Below are 19,454 nucleotides of genomic sequence, written 5' to 3' on the forward strand. Positions count from 1 at the left end.
TTAATATTCTCTATTAGAGAGACATTGTTCTCATCCTTTCCTTAAGTTCTTGGAACACATTTGAAATAATCAACTTTAGTTGATTTAGTTGACAGTGTCCCACTGTCGTGACATCACATGCTGTTATACTTTACTCCCCCTTCCTCCTTTTGATGTGTCGCTTTTTCTTTCTACCGTTGTAGGCATTTCTGCTTTCAACTCAGTTCATTTACCAGTTCTGTGCCTCTGATGCCTCCTCATTTATTTTAGTAGAGGTGCCAGACCCAAAACGTTTCCTTGTTTGCCTTTTCTTCAGTGTTTGAAATTGAAACTCAGCTTCCAAATCTAACTTTGATCTTACTGTGTCTGAAATTATCTTCCTAGAATTTTTACTGGATCTACCAGACTGGATGGAAATGCCATAGGTATGTATTTGTCACTCACATGTGACAGCTACAGAATCCTCATGTTGTGACTCTCTGGCCGTTACTAATGAAGCCTCGCATGTGTTGTTGGGTCCGGCCTGCAGTTGACTTTGTCCGCTGGTTGTGTGCCGTGTCCATGGACGAGCTGGCCTCCCCCCACCACCCCCGCATGTTCAGCTTGCAGAAGATCGTGGAGATCTCATACTACAACATGAATCGGATTCGGCTGCAGTGGTCCCGAATATGGCATGTGATTGGAGATCACTTCAATAAGGTAACTCTTCACATTCAAAAACTACTCCATCGATGTCCAGAAAAAGGCAGGCAGCTGTATTCAAAAAAGAAGTGATTGAGAGTATAGGTGCCTGTACACATTTCTGTGCTATCTGAGAGTAGAGCATTCCTGTGAAACCTTTTGTAAGCTGAAATGGTGTGAAGCAAAGAGGTAGTTACCATTAATTTGTATGAAAAGGTTTTTGAGCGTCCCCAGACCCCCCGAATAACCTCTCTCAGGCATTTCTGATACTTCAGGACACATCTTGCTAACGAAGCACGGAATCGAGATAAAGCCCAGGTGCTCAGTGAGAGTTCAAAGCTCTGGCAGCTTGATGCGGAGACGCCAAGTGGAGTTCCCGGGGCGGGGGCTTGGTGACACCAGTCCGGCCTCTAGAACAGCTCGCTGCGAAACAAGTGCTGAGTGTTATGTTCCCTTTTCACCTTCTTTTGTAAAAGCAGAAGTTCTCTTCGGTTGTTTTTTTTTTTTTTTTTTTTTTTGGTTCGCAAAAACTGACACTAAGGCAGGTCTTTCATAAAAGCAAAGCAGTGCCACCTGACTTTGCAAGAAGCAGAGGACACCCGTAATTCGTTTTCCCTGCAGAGCGTATTTACATATTGCTAGAACTCAGGGAGCATGGAACTAAAATGGTATTGGTACCAAAAATACTTGACTGTCCCCTGCCCAGGATGTAGGCTGACGCCACAAACGTCGTTGTAGTCACTGGACCAACACTGGTGTTGGAGCACATTGCAAAATCCTGTGGTGTCTTCTGAACGACCGGAGATTAAGATGAAGTTCTGTATGTTTCACTGTTAAACGTCCCTGCTGCTTCTTTTGGCTTTCTTTGCCATCGCTCTCCTAAAACCTTTGTTGAGAAAACTAACATTTATTTTTAAATTAGAAGCAAGCTAGAGGTTTGTGTGTTTTGAAACTGACAACTATTGGAAACCAGACTACGCTTCTTTGTTTCCGCTGGAAGTTTCATCGTGTACACGTGGGCACTTGCACACATCTGTTGAACACACTTTACAGATCAGAACATATACATACCATGTGTGTGTGGATGCGTCTCTGACGCCATTGACTTCTTAAAGGAAAAGTAATAGCTAAATTATACTGTTTACTACCAAAACACACTCCATGATTTCAAAACCATTTCTTCACTCCTGGAGATAGAGTTCTAATACAGATGCTTCAAAAAACTGTGAGTAAAAGATAGTTTATCCAAAAGAGAATCGCCCTCTCTCCATTGAATGGAAGAAGCTTCTAAAAAGAAGTGGTCTGCCACTGGGATACAGAACAGGCAGTAGGATGCTGGTAAAGAAAGGGTTTATAGCATCTGTCGATTTCTGTGGTGTAACTAGCCCCGCCCCCCCGCAACCGATTTGAGGCTAAGCAGAATGATATTGGAGATAGTGGTAGTGCGGATTAACAGAGTTGTGCACCGTTGGCTCTTGTGGGCAGCTGCTAACCTGCTTCAGGCCCCAATTGAAATGAGACCTTGTCAGATGCAGTCTTGTAGTCTTGTCCACGTCTGTGACCGCTAAGCTGGAGCAAACATTGCTCATTAATGCCGCGAGATCTTTCCGCTAGCAGCTTTGGAATCCTATTTTCTCTTAGAAGTGATAATCCAAAAGTGGGGTTTTTTTGGTAAACATGTCCCAACTCTTTCGAGTCTAGATTTTATGTTCGGTGGGACTAGAGAGAGAACATCTGTTTATACAGGTTACTGTTCCCACCTATGATTCTATTGTCAAGACTTTTTGCTTTTATTTAGAGAGAGAGAGAGAGAGAGAGAGAGAGAGAGCGCACACCAGAGAGGGGCAGAGAGAGAGGGAGAGAGAGAATCCCAAGCACAGAACCGGATGTGGGGCTCGATCCCACGAACTGTGAGATCATGACCTGACCTGAAATCAAGAGTCAGATGCTCAACGGACTGAAGGCGCCCCTTTTGTCAAGAGTCTTTTCGTGCCGGTTCTCAGATATCTTTGGGCAGGCCTGGGACATGGGCTGGCAGGTAGTAATTAGACTTTTCGTGGTTGTCAGCTTCATTACAAATGTCTGTTCCATCTCATCAGAGCCACTGAGCACAAAGTTGTGGAAAATTCAGTCCCTCCGTCTGCAGCTCTTCATTCTTTCTACCACTTCAGGAAGATGTTGTGCTTCCCCTTGGGAACCGGGGCACGTAACGGTCTCAAGGTTTGAAGAGATGGTTGGCTGAGTACAGCTGTAACTTAGCTCTTGGAATTCTAGTAGAGTCTTTGGCACAGTCCCATGTTCCTCTTTTAAACTAGGGCACATGCGTGTCCTGGGGTGTGTGCAAAGCTGCTCAATCAGCATGGAGTGTGCTCTGCAGCAGGAACTCCTGAATCCCCCTGATTTTTACGAGAGGAATATTCTCTTTATTAGCCTTTAATTAAACGAACGTTACATGAGGGGCACCTGGGTGGCTCGGTCAGTTGGGCGTCCGGCTTCAGCTCAGGTGGTGATCTCGCCGTCCGTGGGTTCAAGCCCCGCGTCAGGCTTTGTGCTGACGGCTCGGAGCCTGGAGCCTGCTCGGATTCTGTGTCTCCCTCTCTCTCTGCCCCTCCCCTGCTTGCACTCTGTGTTTCTCTCTCAAAAAATAAATAAACATTAAAAAACCTTTTTTTGGGGGGCGCCTGGGTGGCTCAGTCGGTTAAGCGGCCGACTTCGGCTCAGGTCACGATCTCGCGGTCCGTGAGTTCGAGCCCCGCATCGGGGTCTGTGCTGACAGCTCAGAGCCTGGAGCCTGTTTCAGATTCTGTGTCTCCCTCTCTCTCTGAGCCTCCCCCGTTCATGCTCTGTCTCTCTCTGTCTCAAAAATAAATAAACGTTAAAAAAAAAAATTTTTTTTTAAAACCTTTTTTTTTTAAATAAATGAACACTCCATGAACACCTTAAAAATAATTACAGCTAAAACCACTTTTGACCATCACCACTCCCCAGTTGAGCCCTGCCCCAAACTGTTACCAGTTTATATATTTTCCCAGACATTTTTGTAGAAATATAATAGAAATATAGATATATAGAAATATATCATAGAAATACAGATAATCTTGTCTTGGTTTGTTTTGTTTTTCTAAAAAACGTGATTAGTATTACATACCAGTTTGTAACTTTTGTCTTCCACTTAGCAAGGAATCTTAAATATTTGACTGCTATTAGTGTGTATGAATTTATTTTTATAATTGTAAAATGCGCATAACATTTTTCATTGTAACTGTTGGTAAACATATAATTTATTAGGGTTAAGTACACTCACATCATGTGCAACAGATCTGCAGAGCTCTTCTTTCCTCCCGTAAAACTGAAACTCCAAATTCATCAGACACCAGCTTCCCATTCTTCGCCACCCCTCCCCCAGTTCCTGGCAACCACTATTCTGCTTCTTGTCTCTGTGAATTCAACTGTTCTAGGGACTTCGTATAAGTGGAATCATGCAGTATTTATCTTTTGGTGACTGGCTTATTTCACTTGGCATAATGTCCTCAAGGTTTATCTGTATTGTAGCCTGTGATAGAATTTTCTTCTTTTTTTTTTTTTTTAAGGCTTGGACGTATTTGGTTTTAACTGCCAAATTGTATTGCATGTAGGTGAATATACCATTATGTAACCATTTTCCGATTGATGTTTCCAATTTTTCTTTTTTTTTAAGTTTATTTCTTTTGAGAGAGAGACAGCGAGCGAGCATGCTTGTGCTGGAGAGGCAGAGAGAGAGAATCGCAAGGAGGCCCCATACTGTCAGCTCAGAGCCCAGCATGGGGCTTGATTCCATGAACCATGAGATCCATGACCTGAGTTGAAGAGTTGGACCCTTAACCGACTGAGCCACCCAGGCACACCTCCAATTTTTCTTTATTGCAAATGCTATTGCCACGTTACTTTTGTTAAAAGTAACGCATTTTCAGGTCAGACCACATGCTAGCGAAGTTCTTTGCTTGGAGCAGGCTCCTGCAACATGCCCCAGGTCCCTTCGCATGGGTTCTGGTGGGAAACATCCCCTTGCTCTGCTTTTAGGATTCTTTTTGAGGCAAAAGCCTGAGCAACCAAATATATAGCCACAGCTCCAGTCCCTAAAAGTAGGTAGACTATAGACAAGTACAGTTTTAAGGAAATCAAAAGCCTCAATGTTTGTGCTGAATTCTTTGAGGCTGGCGATAGACATTTATAATTTGCTTTAGGTGACAGACAAGTATGAAAGGCTTTAGAGACTTTAAAGTCTTTTGACTTCTCCTTTTGTTTAGATAAAATTAATTAGTACATGAAGAATTATTTAATGAGTATAGAGTTTCAGTTTTGCTACATAAAGAGTTCCAGAGATCTGTTGCACAACAGCGTGAATGTACTTAACACTGCTGAACTGTGTGCACTTCAGATGGTCACTTTTATGTTTTACATGTATTTGGCCACAATCTTAAAAAAAAAAAAAAAAAATTTAAATAGCAGGGTGCCTGGGTGGCTCAGGCAGTTAAGCATCTAACTTCGGCTCAGGTCATGATCTCATGGTTCATGAGTTCGAGCCCTGCATCAGGCTGTATGCTGACAGTTCAGAACCTGTAGCCTGTTCGGATTCTGTGTGTGTCTCTCTCTCTGCCCCTCCCCCACTTGCTCCTGCGCTGTCTCTCTCTCAAAAATAAATAAACATTAAAAAAAATCTTTAGCATATTTTGAAAGCACTTTAAATGTGCAGTACTGATCTTTCATCATTAAACTTAAAAATTGTACAGGTCATAGCCAAGAAATGCCATTTTCTTTTTTCCTTGGGCGTGCTTTTCCAGAGCATTTGTTTTGAAGGCAGCCTATCCGTTTTTGATGTTCAGAACCCCACATCCACAGTTGCACTGTGCCTGTGTCACCTCACCTCCCTTTCCTGCTCAGGTTGGCTGTAACCCCAATGAAGATGTGGCCATCTTTGCTGTTGACTCCTTAAGGCAGCTCTCTATGAAGTTTCTCGAGAAAGGAGAATTAGCCAACTTCCGTTTCCAGAAAGATTTTCTGAGGCCCTTTGAGCATATCATGAAGAAAAACAGGTATGTACGTTGTTCTAGAAGACCTTTGGTCAAACTCCCCAGGGGAGGCCCAAAAAGACCTAACACTAATCACACAATATTTTCTTCCCTTGTTGATGGAAGCAAATAAAATGAACAGCCTATAATTCATCTGTATCATTTTTTTTTTTTATGTTTACCTATTTTTGAAAGAGAGCATGAGCGGGTGAGAGGCAGAAAGATTGGGGAAAGAGGATCCAACGCGGGCTCTGCACTGGCAGCAGAGAGCCCAATGCGGGGCCTGAACCCACGCACCACGAGATCATGACGCCTAGCCGACTGAGCCACCCAGGCACCCCCACACGTGACATTTCTAAGTAAATCACTGAGATCTGTGTGTGGCCTTTCCCAGAAGAACAGGTTACACCACCACAACTAGTAGAAACATACCATGCATCGTTACTGGGGTGGGTGCTGAAGTCCAGAGAAAGAGCCACTGCTGAGGCGTCCTAAAACAAGGTCAAGAATTACATGATCCTTCATTTCTGCCCTGGAAGGCGATAGAAGAGATCAGGACAGCTATCCCTCTGAAGCACTCTCCCTGTTCATCATTTGTTCCCTTCGCCTGTATTTATTGCAGCCTGCCATTGCTAGGCACTGTTCTAAGTGCCACGTATACAGCACAGAAGCAAACAGTCAAAAATTCCTGTTTTCATCTGGCCCTGATTTAATCATCATCGCAACTGGGTACAGGGGTGTTCGTTACCATATTCTCTTTACTTTTGTACGTGTTTGAAATTTTCCATAATGAAATTCAAAAGTAAACCCTTGTTTAGATTCCAGTGAGATAGATAAATAAATGTTTAAATCAAGGTAAGGGGCTAAGAGTAGAAGCACTCTTTTATACAGGCCGGTAAGCAGGCGTTTGGTAGGTTGACCCTTATGCAAAGGGAGGAACAAGCCAGGAGTGGCTGTATGTGGTCTTGGGAGAAGCAAGAGCAAAAGCCCTGTGACAGAGTATGCTGGGCATAGATAAGGAGGAGCAAGGAGGCTGGTGTAGCTAGACAGAGTAAAGGCAGAAGGTCCTGGAGGATGAAGCCCTGGGTTGCAGAGTGCCTAGGTCATAGAGGAGCCGTCAGCTTTTGTCAGCACTTTGGTTTGTTCTCTGTGAAAGACAGAAGCCATTGGAGGCTTTTGAGCAGAGAAGTGAAATGGTCTGAAGTGTTACGGGATTGTCCTGCATTTATCTGTGGAAAATGGAAAGCAGTAGGATGGGTTAAGCAGCTACTGTAATAGTTCAGATTTGGACCCGGGGGTGAGACACCATGGGATTTGATTCTGCATATGTTTTGAAAGGACAGCCTACTGTGTGCGCTGAGGAGTTAGCTGTGGGGCATAAAACAAAATGTCAAGGATGACTCTTAGCTGTAACCCTTTGTGTCTGTCCCCATCCCTAAAATGTGTCCATGAGATCTGCTTGGATTGTTTGTTTTTAACGAGAGGGGTGTCTGGGTGGCTCAGTCGGTTAAGCATCCTACTTCAACTCAGATCATGATTTCCCAGTCCATGAGTTCAAGCCCCGCGTTGGGCTCCATGCTGACAGCTCAGAGCCTGGAGCCTGCTTCCGATTCTGTGTCTCCCTCTCTCTATCCCTCTGCCACCCACGCTTGCTCTCTGTCTCTCAAAAATAAACATTAAAGAAAGAGCTTACAAGTTCAAAGGCTATAAGCCAGCGTGGGTCACTTAGGAGAATAAAAAGGGCAGCAGCAAAGTCTGCTTGATGTGTCTTTCTCTTGGTGTCTTTCTTCTTCACCTTACTGCTTATTTTAATAGAAAATAAAGCTCATCCCAGAATCTGGCCTCACCCCTGAGTTTAATGTGCACACAGAAATACCCTCCCGCCTCTGGGGACACTGTTGATAGTGCCAAGGAGACCGAGGCCTCGTGTAGCAGAGCAGCGCGCTCACGCCTGCCTGGCTGGCTGGTGGCACTGATGGCCCCAGAATCCCAGGCCCTCCCTGCCCATCCCGTGGCTGCCCAGCCAGCGTTTGAGTAAGGGGCAGAGTGAGTTTAGAATCACACATCGCCAGCCACTCTTAGACACTGTTGATGGAACCGTAACTTGCTGTAACATTTCAAAATCATTGGGGCAGTGTCCATCCAGAACCTTACTATTTTTGTGCCTTTTGACTCACTAGTTCTACACTTTCGCAACTCTTGTAAGGAATTAATTTGAAATACAACGAAATGTTGAAATAACACACAATAATTTTTTAAAAGCCAGATACCACCTAAATATACAAGAGTGTTAAAGTAATTCTTGGTACAGCCACAACATGGAATATTGTGCAGCTGTGAAAGATGTTCACAAAGTTTGGGGCGCCTGGGTGGCTCAGTCGGTTAAGCGTCCAACTCTTGGTTTTGGCTCAGGTCATGACCTCATGGTTTGTGAGTTCGAGCCCCACATCAGGCTCCATGCTGATGGTGCAGAGCCTGCCTGGGATTCTCTTCTCTGTCCCTCTCCCTCTGCCCTGCCCCTTCTCGTGCTCTCTCTCTCAAAATAAACTTAAAAAAAGAAAAAAGATGTTCACAAAGTTTATGACATAGGAAATGCTTAACAGTTTAGTCAAAAGGCCAAGTTCTAGAATTGGACAGTGTAATAATAGTGCTATCAGGGCGCCTGGGTGGCTCAGTCGGTTGAGCATCTGACTCTTGATTTTGGCTCAGGTCATGAGCTTACTGTTGTGAGATTGAGCCCCATGTTGGGCTCTGTGCTGAGCATGGAGCCTGCTTGGGATTCTCTCCCCTCTCTCTCTCTCTCTCTCTCTCTCTCTCTGTGTCTCTCTCTGCCTCTCTGTCTCTCTCTGTCTCTGCCTTCCCCCTGCACACACACATGCACACTCTCGCTCAAAAATAAATAAACTTTTTTTAATGTTTATTTATTTTTGAGAGACAGCACAAGTGAGGGAGGGGCAGAGAGAGACGGAAACATGGAATCCGAAGCAGGCTCCAGGCTCTATGGTATCAGCACAGAGCTCGACGTGGGGCTCAAACCCACGAGCTACGAGATCAATCATGACCTGAGCCAAAGTCGGACGCTTAACTGATGGAGCCACCCAGGCACCCCCTAAAATAAATACACTTAAAAAAAAAAGATAGTGGGGGTACCTGGGTGGTTCAGTTGGTTAAGTGTCCAACTTCACCTCGGGTCATGATCTCACATTTTGTGAGCTCGAGCCCTGCAATGGGCCTGCTGCTGTCTGCACAGAACCCACATCAGATGCTCTGTCCACCTCCCCCACCCCGCCCCTGCTTGCACTCTCTCTCAAAAACGAGTGAACGTTTATAAATAAATAAATGAAAATTTTAAAAAGACAGCGAGATCAATCTCTGCATGTGAATACTGTACTATCACAGGAATTTTTTTCATCATGTTTTTTCTACATTTTCCAGAATGTTAACTGTCATCACATATTACGGTGTGACACATATTAACAATCAGGCAAAAAACATTTTATTTTATTCATTGTTTTTTTTGTATTTTTAAAACTGTTTATTGATCTTCAGAGACAGATAGTGGGGAAGGGGCAGAGAGAATCCCAAGCAGGCTCCGCACTGTCAGCACACAGCCTGATGTGGGGCTCGATCCTATGAACTGTGAGATCATGACCTGAGCCAAAACTAAGAGCTAGACATTCAACCGACCGAGCCACCTAGGCGCCCCAAGCATTAATCAGTACGTGTAGTTCATCTCAACAAGCTGCTTTTTTTCCCCATGGGGAGGCAACCCTAAATTCAGTTATATTACATATTAAAGTCACCTAAGTATGTAGTCAGTCTTTTGTCATCTGTGGGCAGCATATTTACTTTGTGAACTTCTAGATAATTTTCGACTCTGTTTGGACTTTTTGTTTGCTTTCTCTAAATGACCTATTATCAGTTAGAGTCCTGCAGACTAACATGAATGTTATCTAAGACAGATGAAATTTGCAAGCCAAGTTTGCAGTCCTAAAGCCACTGTAATGTGACTTTCAAAGCTAGTGGTATAAGAGCTTGCTTCTTGTTTTATTTGTAAAATAATAGAACTTACTTCATGACTGTATGTGTCTTAATAGGTTCCAAGGCATATACACTAATCTGTCACAGATACCCAGATAATACCATGGTGAACCATGCAGCTGCTTCAGAAAATGGGCCATTTTTCCTACCTTCAGGTTTTGTTTTGTAATAATTTAAAAGGTTGCATCTTAAGTTATATATGTATACTCCCATCCATGCATATGTGTTTACCATACACGTATATCCCTGCCCAAAAATCTAAGAGGATATGCACTAAGAATTGAGGAATGGTCATGTCTGGGTGGCAGAATTATATTAGTGTAAAGGTTTTCAGCCAGAAAAACTGGCCGACGAGGGCTTAAACCACAAGGCTGTGTGTTGTTTACTTAAGTCAGAGGCAGGCAGTCCCAACTTTGATTCCTTAGCCCAAATTGTCATCGAGGACCCAGGTTCTTTCTGTCCCTTTGGCCACCCACAGGATCATTTTTTATCCTGAGCCTACTATTTCATGCTGCTGAACGGAGGCTCTATCTCCAGGCATCATGCTATGTTCACAGTGGGGATACCAGAAAAGGGGGCAGAACCTACCATGTGTATTCCTTGTAAGACAAGGAATTGTTTTCCCTGTAAAACCAAAGCCATAGTAGAAACCCCTCCCCATGCCATTCCCCTGACTGTCTCTTATATGTAATTAGAACAAGTCATATAGCTCCCCAGGCTCCAAAGAAGTCTGGGCAGTTGAGGACCTGACAGATGAGACAAGATTGTCATGTTTTCTTGTCCCGTTTATGGTTGGTTCCCTGAGGTCAGGCATGTTGCTTCCTGGATAAAATTAGAGTCCTGTTGTCAAGGAGGTGAGGGAGAGGTGGCTGCTGGGAAAGCAGCTAACTGTCTGCCACGGTGATCATCTTAATGTTTTTTCCTTTTGTTGTTTCTAATTTAATTTCTTTTTAATGAGTGTAGATTACTATGTGCCTTTAAAAATGTGGGTTTGTTTTTTTTTTAACATGCTGCTTCTAAGGTGATGCCGTGTCACTTTCGTCCCACCATGCAAAGTACAGCTGACATGGCTGCCCTGTTCTTTCCTCAGGTCTCCGACCATCCGGGACATGGTGATCCGCTGCATCGCCCAGATGGTGAACTCCCAGGCGGCCAACATCCGCTCAGGCTGGAAGAACATCTTTGCTGTGTTCCACCAGGCAGCCTCGGATCACGACGGGAACATTGTGGAGCTGGCCTTCCAGACCACGGGCCACATTGTCAGTAAGTGGCTCTACTGTCCCACCTGCCAGTCTCAAAGGGTGACCACTTATTTCCTGTCTCTTTTACTCCCCAAAGGGGCTTCCTTGTTTGAGATCTGCGGTCATATAATAACGTGGCAGGTGGCATTCTGAGCACTTGAGGCATGTGCGCAAGAACCCCGTGAGGGAGATACGGTCGAGTCTCATGGTTCGCAACCACAGAACTAGTGCTGCCAGCACTTTTGCGGACACATGCGTGCATCCAGCAGGGAGATACTTGAGTCGCCCAAGGCACGTGTTCCCAACTGAGGTGAAGCGAGGCGATGCTCTGCCTTTTTGTTTCAGCTCTCCCGCTGTAAATAAATAAATGTCCTTTCTGTGGTATACCTACTACCACGTATTGTTTTCATTTTTGATTTTTTTGTTGGTGAGTTCACCATTTAGGATGGCCCTGAAGTATAGTGCCGGAGTGCTGTCCAGTGTCCCTGGAGAGAATACACGTTCTCGATAAGCTTTGTTCAAGCTTGAGTTAAAGTGCAATTGGCGAAAAGTTCTGTGTTGTGAACCAACACTATTTGTTAAATCCTGAAACACACATAAAACAAGGTTATATATTGATCGGGTTTTTTGTGTAACGTTTATTCATTTTTGAGAGAGACAGAGTGTGAGTGGGGGAGGGGTAGAGAGAGAGGAAGACACAGGATCCGAAGCAGGCTCCAGGCTCCGAGCTGTCAGCACAGAGCCTGACGCGGGGCTCGAACTCATGAACCGCGAGATCATGACCTGAGCTGAAGTCGGACACTCAACCGACTGAGCTGCCCAGGCGCCCCGGTCTTCATAAAAAGTATAAAGCAGATCATCTTTGATCTTTTTTGAGGTCTTTTAACTCTTTGTAAGCTTCTTACTATTCATATTTTTGTCTTAGGTGATATTTGTAGGTTTTGAGAAACCTTAGATTTCTATATTACCTTTCACCTTTAGCTCATTGACCTTCTTTATCTCCCTTTGTCTTCACAGCCAGGTAAGGGGTGGTCTTGGGACAGAAATGGCCAGGGCAGTAAAGGACGCACTCGGGATCACCCAACCAGGGCCTAGCTCAGTGCTCACCTTCTGTCGGCGAAGGCAGCTAGGGGGCCATTTCACACACACATCAGTGTTTATCCTGCATCATTCCTTAAACTCCATCCTAAAGTAGCTTAAATTGAAATGGATACCTTGGCATCCTGATGAAGCTTGTTTTTTTTATGGCTTGTCCTCTCTCACTTCTTTGGGGACACTTGTCAGGTAGGACTTCTTCAGAGAGTCCTTCTCTGACCCCCAGCCTAAGCAGCCTCTCCTGCCTTCTGTCCCCTCACCCAGCACTCACCCAACCTGAGATGATATTTTATAAACGTACTGACACAGGTGATTCTTGTCTGTCTTGCCCATTGGAGCAAGAGCATTGTGAGGGCAGGGAATTCGATTGGTCACCTCTGTCCCCAGGGCCCACAACCATGCTTTGCACATAGTTGGCACTCTAAACGTTTGTTGAATGAATGAATATTTGGACCTTTGCATCGTTGCTTGAGCTCAGGAACCAGTTTAGCCCAAGTGGTGCTCAGTGGATTCATCCCTGAATAACTTAATAAAAAAGTTGTCTTCCGGAGATGGTGACATGTTTCTCCTAGATTTTCACAAAAGTAACTTTCTTGGGGTGGGAGGGGGTGTTTGATCCCCATTTCTAAGTCCTGGTCTTATAAACAATGTGGCTTTGTTTCCACAGCAACTATTTTCCAGCACCATTTCCCTGCAGCCATCGACTCCTTTCAGGATGCTGTCAAGTGCTTATCAGAGTTTGCCTGCAATGCCGCCTTCCCGGACACCAGCATGGAGGCCATCCGGCTCATCCGCTTCTGTGGGAAATATGTCTCTGAGAGGCCTCGGGTACATTTTTCCTCTCCTCCCCCTTGGGCACTGAGGGAAAAGGAATCACGGGTCAAAAAACCCTTACTCCTGGCAAAGAACTTTCCAGCTGCGCTTTCAGAAGTGCGTGTTTGCCCTCAGCTAGGCGTTCAGTTCAGAATGCCGCTGTTGCTGTTTTGTGTGTATGAGGTGACTTGTTTTATCCCTACCGAACTTTTATGTAGTATTCTACTAATTGTTTTTGTGGAAAATAATAGTATTTAGCTTTGAATTTTGGCAAAGCTGAAGAAGCTAGACCTTTCTATTTGTAAGAGAACAAACCTGGGGCCCCTGAGTGGCTCAGTCGGTTGAGCGTCCCAAGTCTTGATTTTGGTTCAGGTTGTGATCTCCCAGTGTTGGGAGCAAGGCCTGAGTCAGGTATGGGGCTTGCTTGAGGTTCTCTCTCTCCCTCTCCCTTTCACCTTCCCCTCTCTTGCACACGTGCTCGCTCTCTCAAAAAATAAAGCAAGAGAAAGAACAAACCTACCTCTTAAGGAAAGACATTTTACTCCCCCCCCCCCCAAAAACACGACATTTTACCATTTTGACATGACTGAGAAATCACACTTTAAAAATCATCTTTTGTTTTCTCCCAGAAATGTCCGAGTTTATTCTGTTATGTCTCACCTTTCCAAAGAAGCCTGCTTGGTTTAAACGACCATCTCAAACAGTGACATTAAGTAGAATAAGCACATCTAAACTATGATGGCTCATACAGATCTCTTCTTCAGATCTTTTCTGCATATTGATTTATTTAGTCTCCACATCAGACCTATGAGATTGGGAATTATGTCCCCATTGTACTGGAGAGTTCACTGAAACAGAGAGAGAAATTGCCTAATGTTGGATAAGCTGAGCTGATAAAGAAATCCCATTACAGCAGACAGCACTGCTTTAAGAGTGGTTCCAGAGCAAAAGGCTCAAAATCCCAGAGGTGGGGCAGGGAGTAGGGCTTCCCACCCAGACTGGGAAAGACTGCCAGCTTCTAGCTGCATGACCTTGGGCAGCTTACTTATAATCCCGGTGCCTCAGTTAACTCATCTGTAAAGTAGGACATTTATTTGTATCTGGCTCATGGTGTTACCGTGAGGATTGTTAATCCACATAAAGCACTGTCACAGTTCCTGATGCAAAGCAAGCCCTCAATAAAGAGCTGCTGGTGGTATTGTTTTAAGGAGTGCGTATTACAGTTATATTCCAGAAAGACGTAAGGTACGGAATCATCTTGAATACCTTTTGACCTTTAATGCTTTTTTTTTTTTTTTAATGTTTATTTTTGAGAAAGAGAGAGACAGAGTGTGCGCCCAAGCAGGGGAGGGGCAGAGAGAAGTGGGGGACAGAGGATCTGAGGCAGGCTCTGTGCTGACAGCGGAGAGCCCAACACGGGGCTCAAATTCATGAACCATGAGGTAGATGCTTAATCGACCCTAACCCAAGTGCCCCGACCTTTGGTACTTTTCTTAATGGAACACCTCCCACCCGCAGGACCCTCGTGATCTGCCCACTCAGCTTATTCTAAAATCCACAGAGGTCCAGAGGTTCATACGTGGAAGCTGATCGTGTGCTCTTGGGAGAGGCTTGTGTCTGCCTCCTCCGGATTCCCGGTCCCACCCTTGCTGAGTGGATGTTTTTAGGAGGGGAAGATGTGTGGGGCCTGGAGCTTCATGTAGCTCTCTTTGACTTTCTTCCTTTGCTTGCTTGGCCTGCATCTGAGAGATGACCCTCCTTGTAGGTGCTACAAGAATACACAAGTGACGACATGAACGTGGCTCCTGGCGACCGGGTCTGGGTCCGAGGCTGGTTCCCCATCCTGTTCGAGCTCTCCTGCATCATTAATAGATGCAAGCTGGATGTTCGGACAAGGTAACCATGTCCCAGACGGTGCCCCTTCTGTCATGGAATGAGCCTCGGTCACCGGCTTAGTTGACCTGTGCTCTCCCACCGTCTTCTCTGCTCTTTTCCCCCTCACCCATTCCCTCTCTGTGCCTGGCTTTGTTCCTCCAGAGGACTCACAGTCATGTTCGAGATCATGAAGAGCTATGGCCACACCTTTGAGAAGCACTGGTGGCAGGACCTGTTCAGAATCGTGTTCAGGATTTTTGACAATATGAAACTCCCTGAGCAGCAGTCAGAGGTAGGTGATGACTAACACGGTGCCCTAGATATGGCTAGGTGGCGTGGGGGTGGGGGAGTCTCTGCCTTTGTCTGCTGCGGGGTTGTGTCATCATCCCCACGAGATGTGTTTCAAAATGAAAACCCCATCCTTGGAACTCTTATACCAGAAGCAACTAATGCTAAGAAACTGTCCCCATCTGAGGAAGGGTAAGGGGAGAGAAGTCACCATGGCCGGCCTGCTTGGCCCTTGGGCATTACACCTGCCAGTTCAACAGGGCACTGCTCCTGTCTGTTCTTTGGTCCGTATCAGCTTCTCAGCAGTCAGTAAACAATGGGATGTCTCTGGTCCCTAAAAGAACCCATTTAAAACATTTTTACGAGTGCCTGGCTGGTTCAGTCAGAAGAATGTGGATTCTTGATCTTGGAGTTGTGAGTTCAAGCCCCACATTTGGCATAGAGATTACTTAAAAATAAAACTTTAAAAAGAAAAGTTTTTAATGAAGTTACAGTTGGAGATGATGTTGGCAAATTATTAGGCTTTTTTTTTTTTTTTTAAAGGATATCTGATGCCTCTAGTTGTCATTGTTATTTATCCCCCAGGGATAGAGGGAGGAGGAGAGGATATTCTAAGACTTTCAGAAGGGAAAGAGTCACTTTCTTAACCACTTTTAGGAATACCGTTCTCTCCCTCCCCCTGGTATAACAGCAACATAGGTTTAGTATGGAATATTGAGAATATATAGAAAACTCAGGGGCGCCTGGGTGCCTCAGTTAGTTAAGCATCCAACTTCGGCTCGGGTCATGATCTCACGGTTCATGAGATCGAGCCCCACATCAGGCTCTCTGTTGACAGTGTGGAGCCTGCTTGGGATTCTCTCTCTGCCCCTCCCCCACTCACACTCTCTCTTCTCTCTCTCTCAAGATCAATAAGCTTAAAAAAAAGAAAAGAATACGCAGAAGACTCACAACTTTACCATTCAGAAATAAGAGTTAATGTTTTGGCAAATTTCTGTCTTCTACATGGTTAAAGTATGGTTGAGGTCACAGTATAAGAGTTCAGCTTTCTAATCTTATTTTAAAATAACTTAAATTTTTCTTCCTTGTAAAACAAATCAGAATACAGAAAAATAAAACATTTGAACAGCCACTGTTCCAGCTTCCACAGGCAACCACCGTTAACCTACCTTTACAAAAATGGGATCCCAGCCCACACACCGTAAATTGCTTTATCAGTTTAATACCTGAGTGTTTTTTCACAGCCCTAAGTCTTCTTCCATACTGTTTTTAAAAGCTGCAAACTGTTGGGGCACCTGGGTGGCTCAGTCAGTTAAGCACCTGACTCTTGATTACGGCTCAGGTCCTGGTCTCATGCATTTGTGGGATTGATCTCCACGTCAGCTATAGTGCAGAGTCTACTTGGGATTCCCTCTCTCCCTTTCTCTCCACCCCTCCCCGCATACCCGCTCTCTTTCTCTCTCTCTTTCGAAAGTAAATAAATAAACATTAGAAAGAAGGCAGCACTGAAATGAACATTCTTTGCTGCTACCTTTGTTCTTGTTTTTTCTTTTTTCTCTTGGGACAAGTGGTGTGTCAGGTTTGGGGCTTACAAATTACTGAGGCTTTTGATACGTACTTTCAAGTTACTTCCAAATAAATTCGCAACCTTTATAAATTTACAGCCTTTTACATTTGAACAGTGCACAAGAGTTCCCGTTTCTCCATACCCCCTCCAACTCCTCATACCTTAATGAATTTTTTTAATGTTTATTTTTGAGAGAGAGAGCACATGTGGGGGGAAGGGCAGAGAGAGAGGGAGAGAGGGAATCCCAAGTAGGCTCCATGCTGTCAGCACAGTGCCCAACTCGGGGCCCAATCTCACGAACTGTGAGATTATGACCTAAGCTGAAATCAAGAGCTGAATGTTCAACTGACTGAGCCACCCAGGTGCCGCCATACTTTTTTTAATCTTTGTTCATTTGATGGGCCATAAGTATCACAGTGACAAAGTTTTGTAATTGCTGGTGAGGTTGCAAACTTTTTTTCACATTGCTGATTCACAGTTTTTTTCTTTTATGAATTGCTTTTTCACATCCTTAGCCAATATATTGGGTTAGTTATCTTTCTCCTATTGATTTAGGAGCTTTTTAGTGTATAAGTAACATAGCATATCCTTCCATAAATTGCAAATGCTTTTGCCCACTTTGTTATTCTCGTTTTGTTTTCATTTTAGAAAATTTTAGCTTTTAGGGAACCAAATTCATCAGTCTTTTTCCCTTATGGCTTCCACTTCTGGAATCTTGTTTTGCAATTAGCAACCCTTCCCTTTTCGATGATTTTCTAAATCTCTGTATACATTAAATACTTAAAATAGTGCCATGAAATTACCAGTGGTACATTTTGGGTGTAAGGTATAACTTAGCACAATCTCATACTCACTTTTTCCAAATCATTAAAGCCTTTGGTCAGTATCCCTTTGAATGACTATTAATGTCCTGACACATGTATAAACTTAATTTAGTTGCCACCTTCTTGGGCATTTGTTCATATGTGGTTTCAGTGTGTAAGTGCCAGTGTGGCATAAACATCTTTATTCACAAGACTTCACCCACAGATGTTTACTGCTTTCCTTAGGATCCACTCCTGTGGGCAGCGTGACTGCCTCCGTGGGTGTGAGCGTTGTAAAGACTGACTGTAGACACGTACTTCCAGGTTGCACAGCCGAGCGGTTTTTCCCCTGAGGTAGGAGTGGGCCCATCTCACCACAAGGAGAGTAGCTTTTAAACATTACCTTGTTGTTTTTCAGAAATCCGAGTGGATGACGACAACATGCAATCACGCACTCTATGCTATTTGTGACGTGTTCACCCAGTTTTATGAAGCTCTGAACGAAGTTCTTCTTTCTGATGTGTTTGCACAGTTGCAGTGGTGTGTAAAACAAGGTACTCTCTCCGTCTCCAGGCGTCATCCTTCTTGACGTAGTTTTTAATGAGGGGTTCGTTATTTCAGTATATGAAAGCAAGAATGTAATGCCAAGGAGTACAATATATAATCAGTGAAAATGTGTATTTTTTTATTTAATAAGAACATAGAAACAATCTCAAGTCAGTTATAAAGCATTTTTTATTATTTAAAAAAAAATTTTTTTTTAACGTTTATTTTTGAGAGAGAGAGAGAGAAAGAGAGGGAGGGAGAGAGCGCCCGTGAGTGAAGGAAGGGCAAAGAGAGAGAGGGAGACACAGAATCCGAAGCAGGCTCCAAGCTCTGAGCTGTCAGCACAGAGCCCGATGCGGGGCTTGAACTCACAAACCATGAGATCATGACCTGAGTTGAAGTCAGATGCTTAGCTGCCTGAGCCACCGAGGTGCCCCTTATTTGTTTGTTTGTTTAATTATTTTAATATTTATTTATTTATTTATTTATTTTGAGAGAGCTAGAGCACGAGCAGGGGAGGGGCAGAGAGAGAGAGAGAGACACAGAATCCAAAGCAGGCTCCGGGCTCTGAGCTGTCAGCACAGAGCCTGACACGGGGCTTGAACTCACGAACCGTGAGATCATGACCTGAACCCAAGTTAGATGCTTAACCAACTGAGCCGCCCAGGTGCTCCTAAAGCATTTTTTAAAGATGGATGTAGTTATTATTATATATTTTTTTTTTTAATTTTTTTTTTCAACGTTTATTTATTTTTGGGACAGAGAGAGACAGAGCATGAACGGGGGAGGGGCAGAGAGAGAGGGAGACACAGAATCGGAAACAGGCTCCAGGCTCTGAGCCATCAGCCCAGAGCCCGACGTGGGGCTCGAACTCACGGACCGCGAGATCATGACCTGGCTGAAGTCGGACGCTTAACCGACTGCGCCACCCAGGCGCCCCTATTATTATTATATTTAAAAAGAAGTGCCTTTAGGGGTGCCTGGGTGGCTCAGTGGGTTAAGCGTCCCAACTTTGGCTCAGGTCATGATCTTGTAGTTTGCAAGTTCGAGCCCCATGTCAGGCTGTGTGCTGGCAGCTCAGAGCCCGGAGCCTGCTTCAGATTCTGTGTTTTCCTCTCTCTCTGCCCCAACCCCGCTCACAATCTGTGTCTGTCTCTCTCAAAAATAAAACATTAAAAAAACATTAAACATTTAAAAAAAATTTTTTTAAAAAGATGTGCCTTTCTATATTACACCATGGTTTCTGCTTTTGTCGTAGCTGAAATTTTCTGTAATGTTTTTAAAATGTCCTGTGGGAGGGGCACCTGGATGGCTCAGTTGATTAAGTGTCCGACTCTTGATTTTGGCTCAGGTCATTATCTCAGAGTTCTTGAGTTCAAGGCCTCGTTGGGCTCTGCACTGATAGTGTGAGCCTACTTGGGATTCTCTCTCTCTCCCTCTCTCTCTGCCCCTCCCCTGCTTGCTCTCTCAAAAATAA

General features: G+C 44.4%; 1 protein-coding gene across 2 annotated transcripts in view; it reads left to right on the forward strand.

Annotated features, from left to right (window-relative positions):
- Nucleotides 1–19,454, forward strand: part of ARFGEF2 (ARF guanine nucleotide exchange factor 2) — a 104,962-nt gene that overhangs the window by 66,565 nt on the left and 18,943 nt on the right. For both annotated transcript variants that reach the window (XM_040459809.1, XM_040459810.1), the window contains 8 exons: nt 364–404; nt 509–678; nt 5,581–5,732; nt 10,840–11,012; nt 12,753–12,913; nt 14,664–14,794; nt 14,936–15,065; nt 17,850–17,985. In XM_040459809.1, coding sequence (XP_040315743.1) covers nt 364–404; nt 509–678; nt 5,581–5,732; nt 10,840–11,012; nt 12,753–12,913; nt 14,664–14,794; nt 14,936–15,065; nt 17,850–17,985 — 1,094 coding nt within the window. The remainder of the gene's footprint in view (nt 1–363; nt 405–508; nt 679–5,580; nt 5,733–10,839; nt 11,013–12,752; nt 12,914–14,663; nt 14,795–14,935; nt 15,066–17,849; nt 17,986–19,454) is intronic.

The sequence above is a fragment of the Herpailurus yagouaroundi genome, unplaced genomic scaffold (genome assembly GCF_014898765.1).
Source record: "Herpailurus yagouaroundi ecotype Mexico unplaced genomic scaffold, PumYag 246, whole genome shotgun sequence".
Taxonomy (NCBI): domain Eukaryota; kingdom Metazoa; phylum Chordata; class Mammalia; order Carnivora; family Felidae; genus Herpailurus; species Herpailurus yagouaroundi.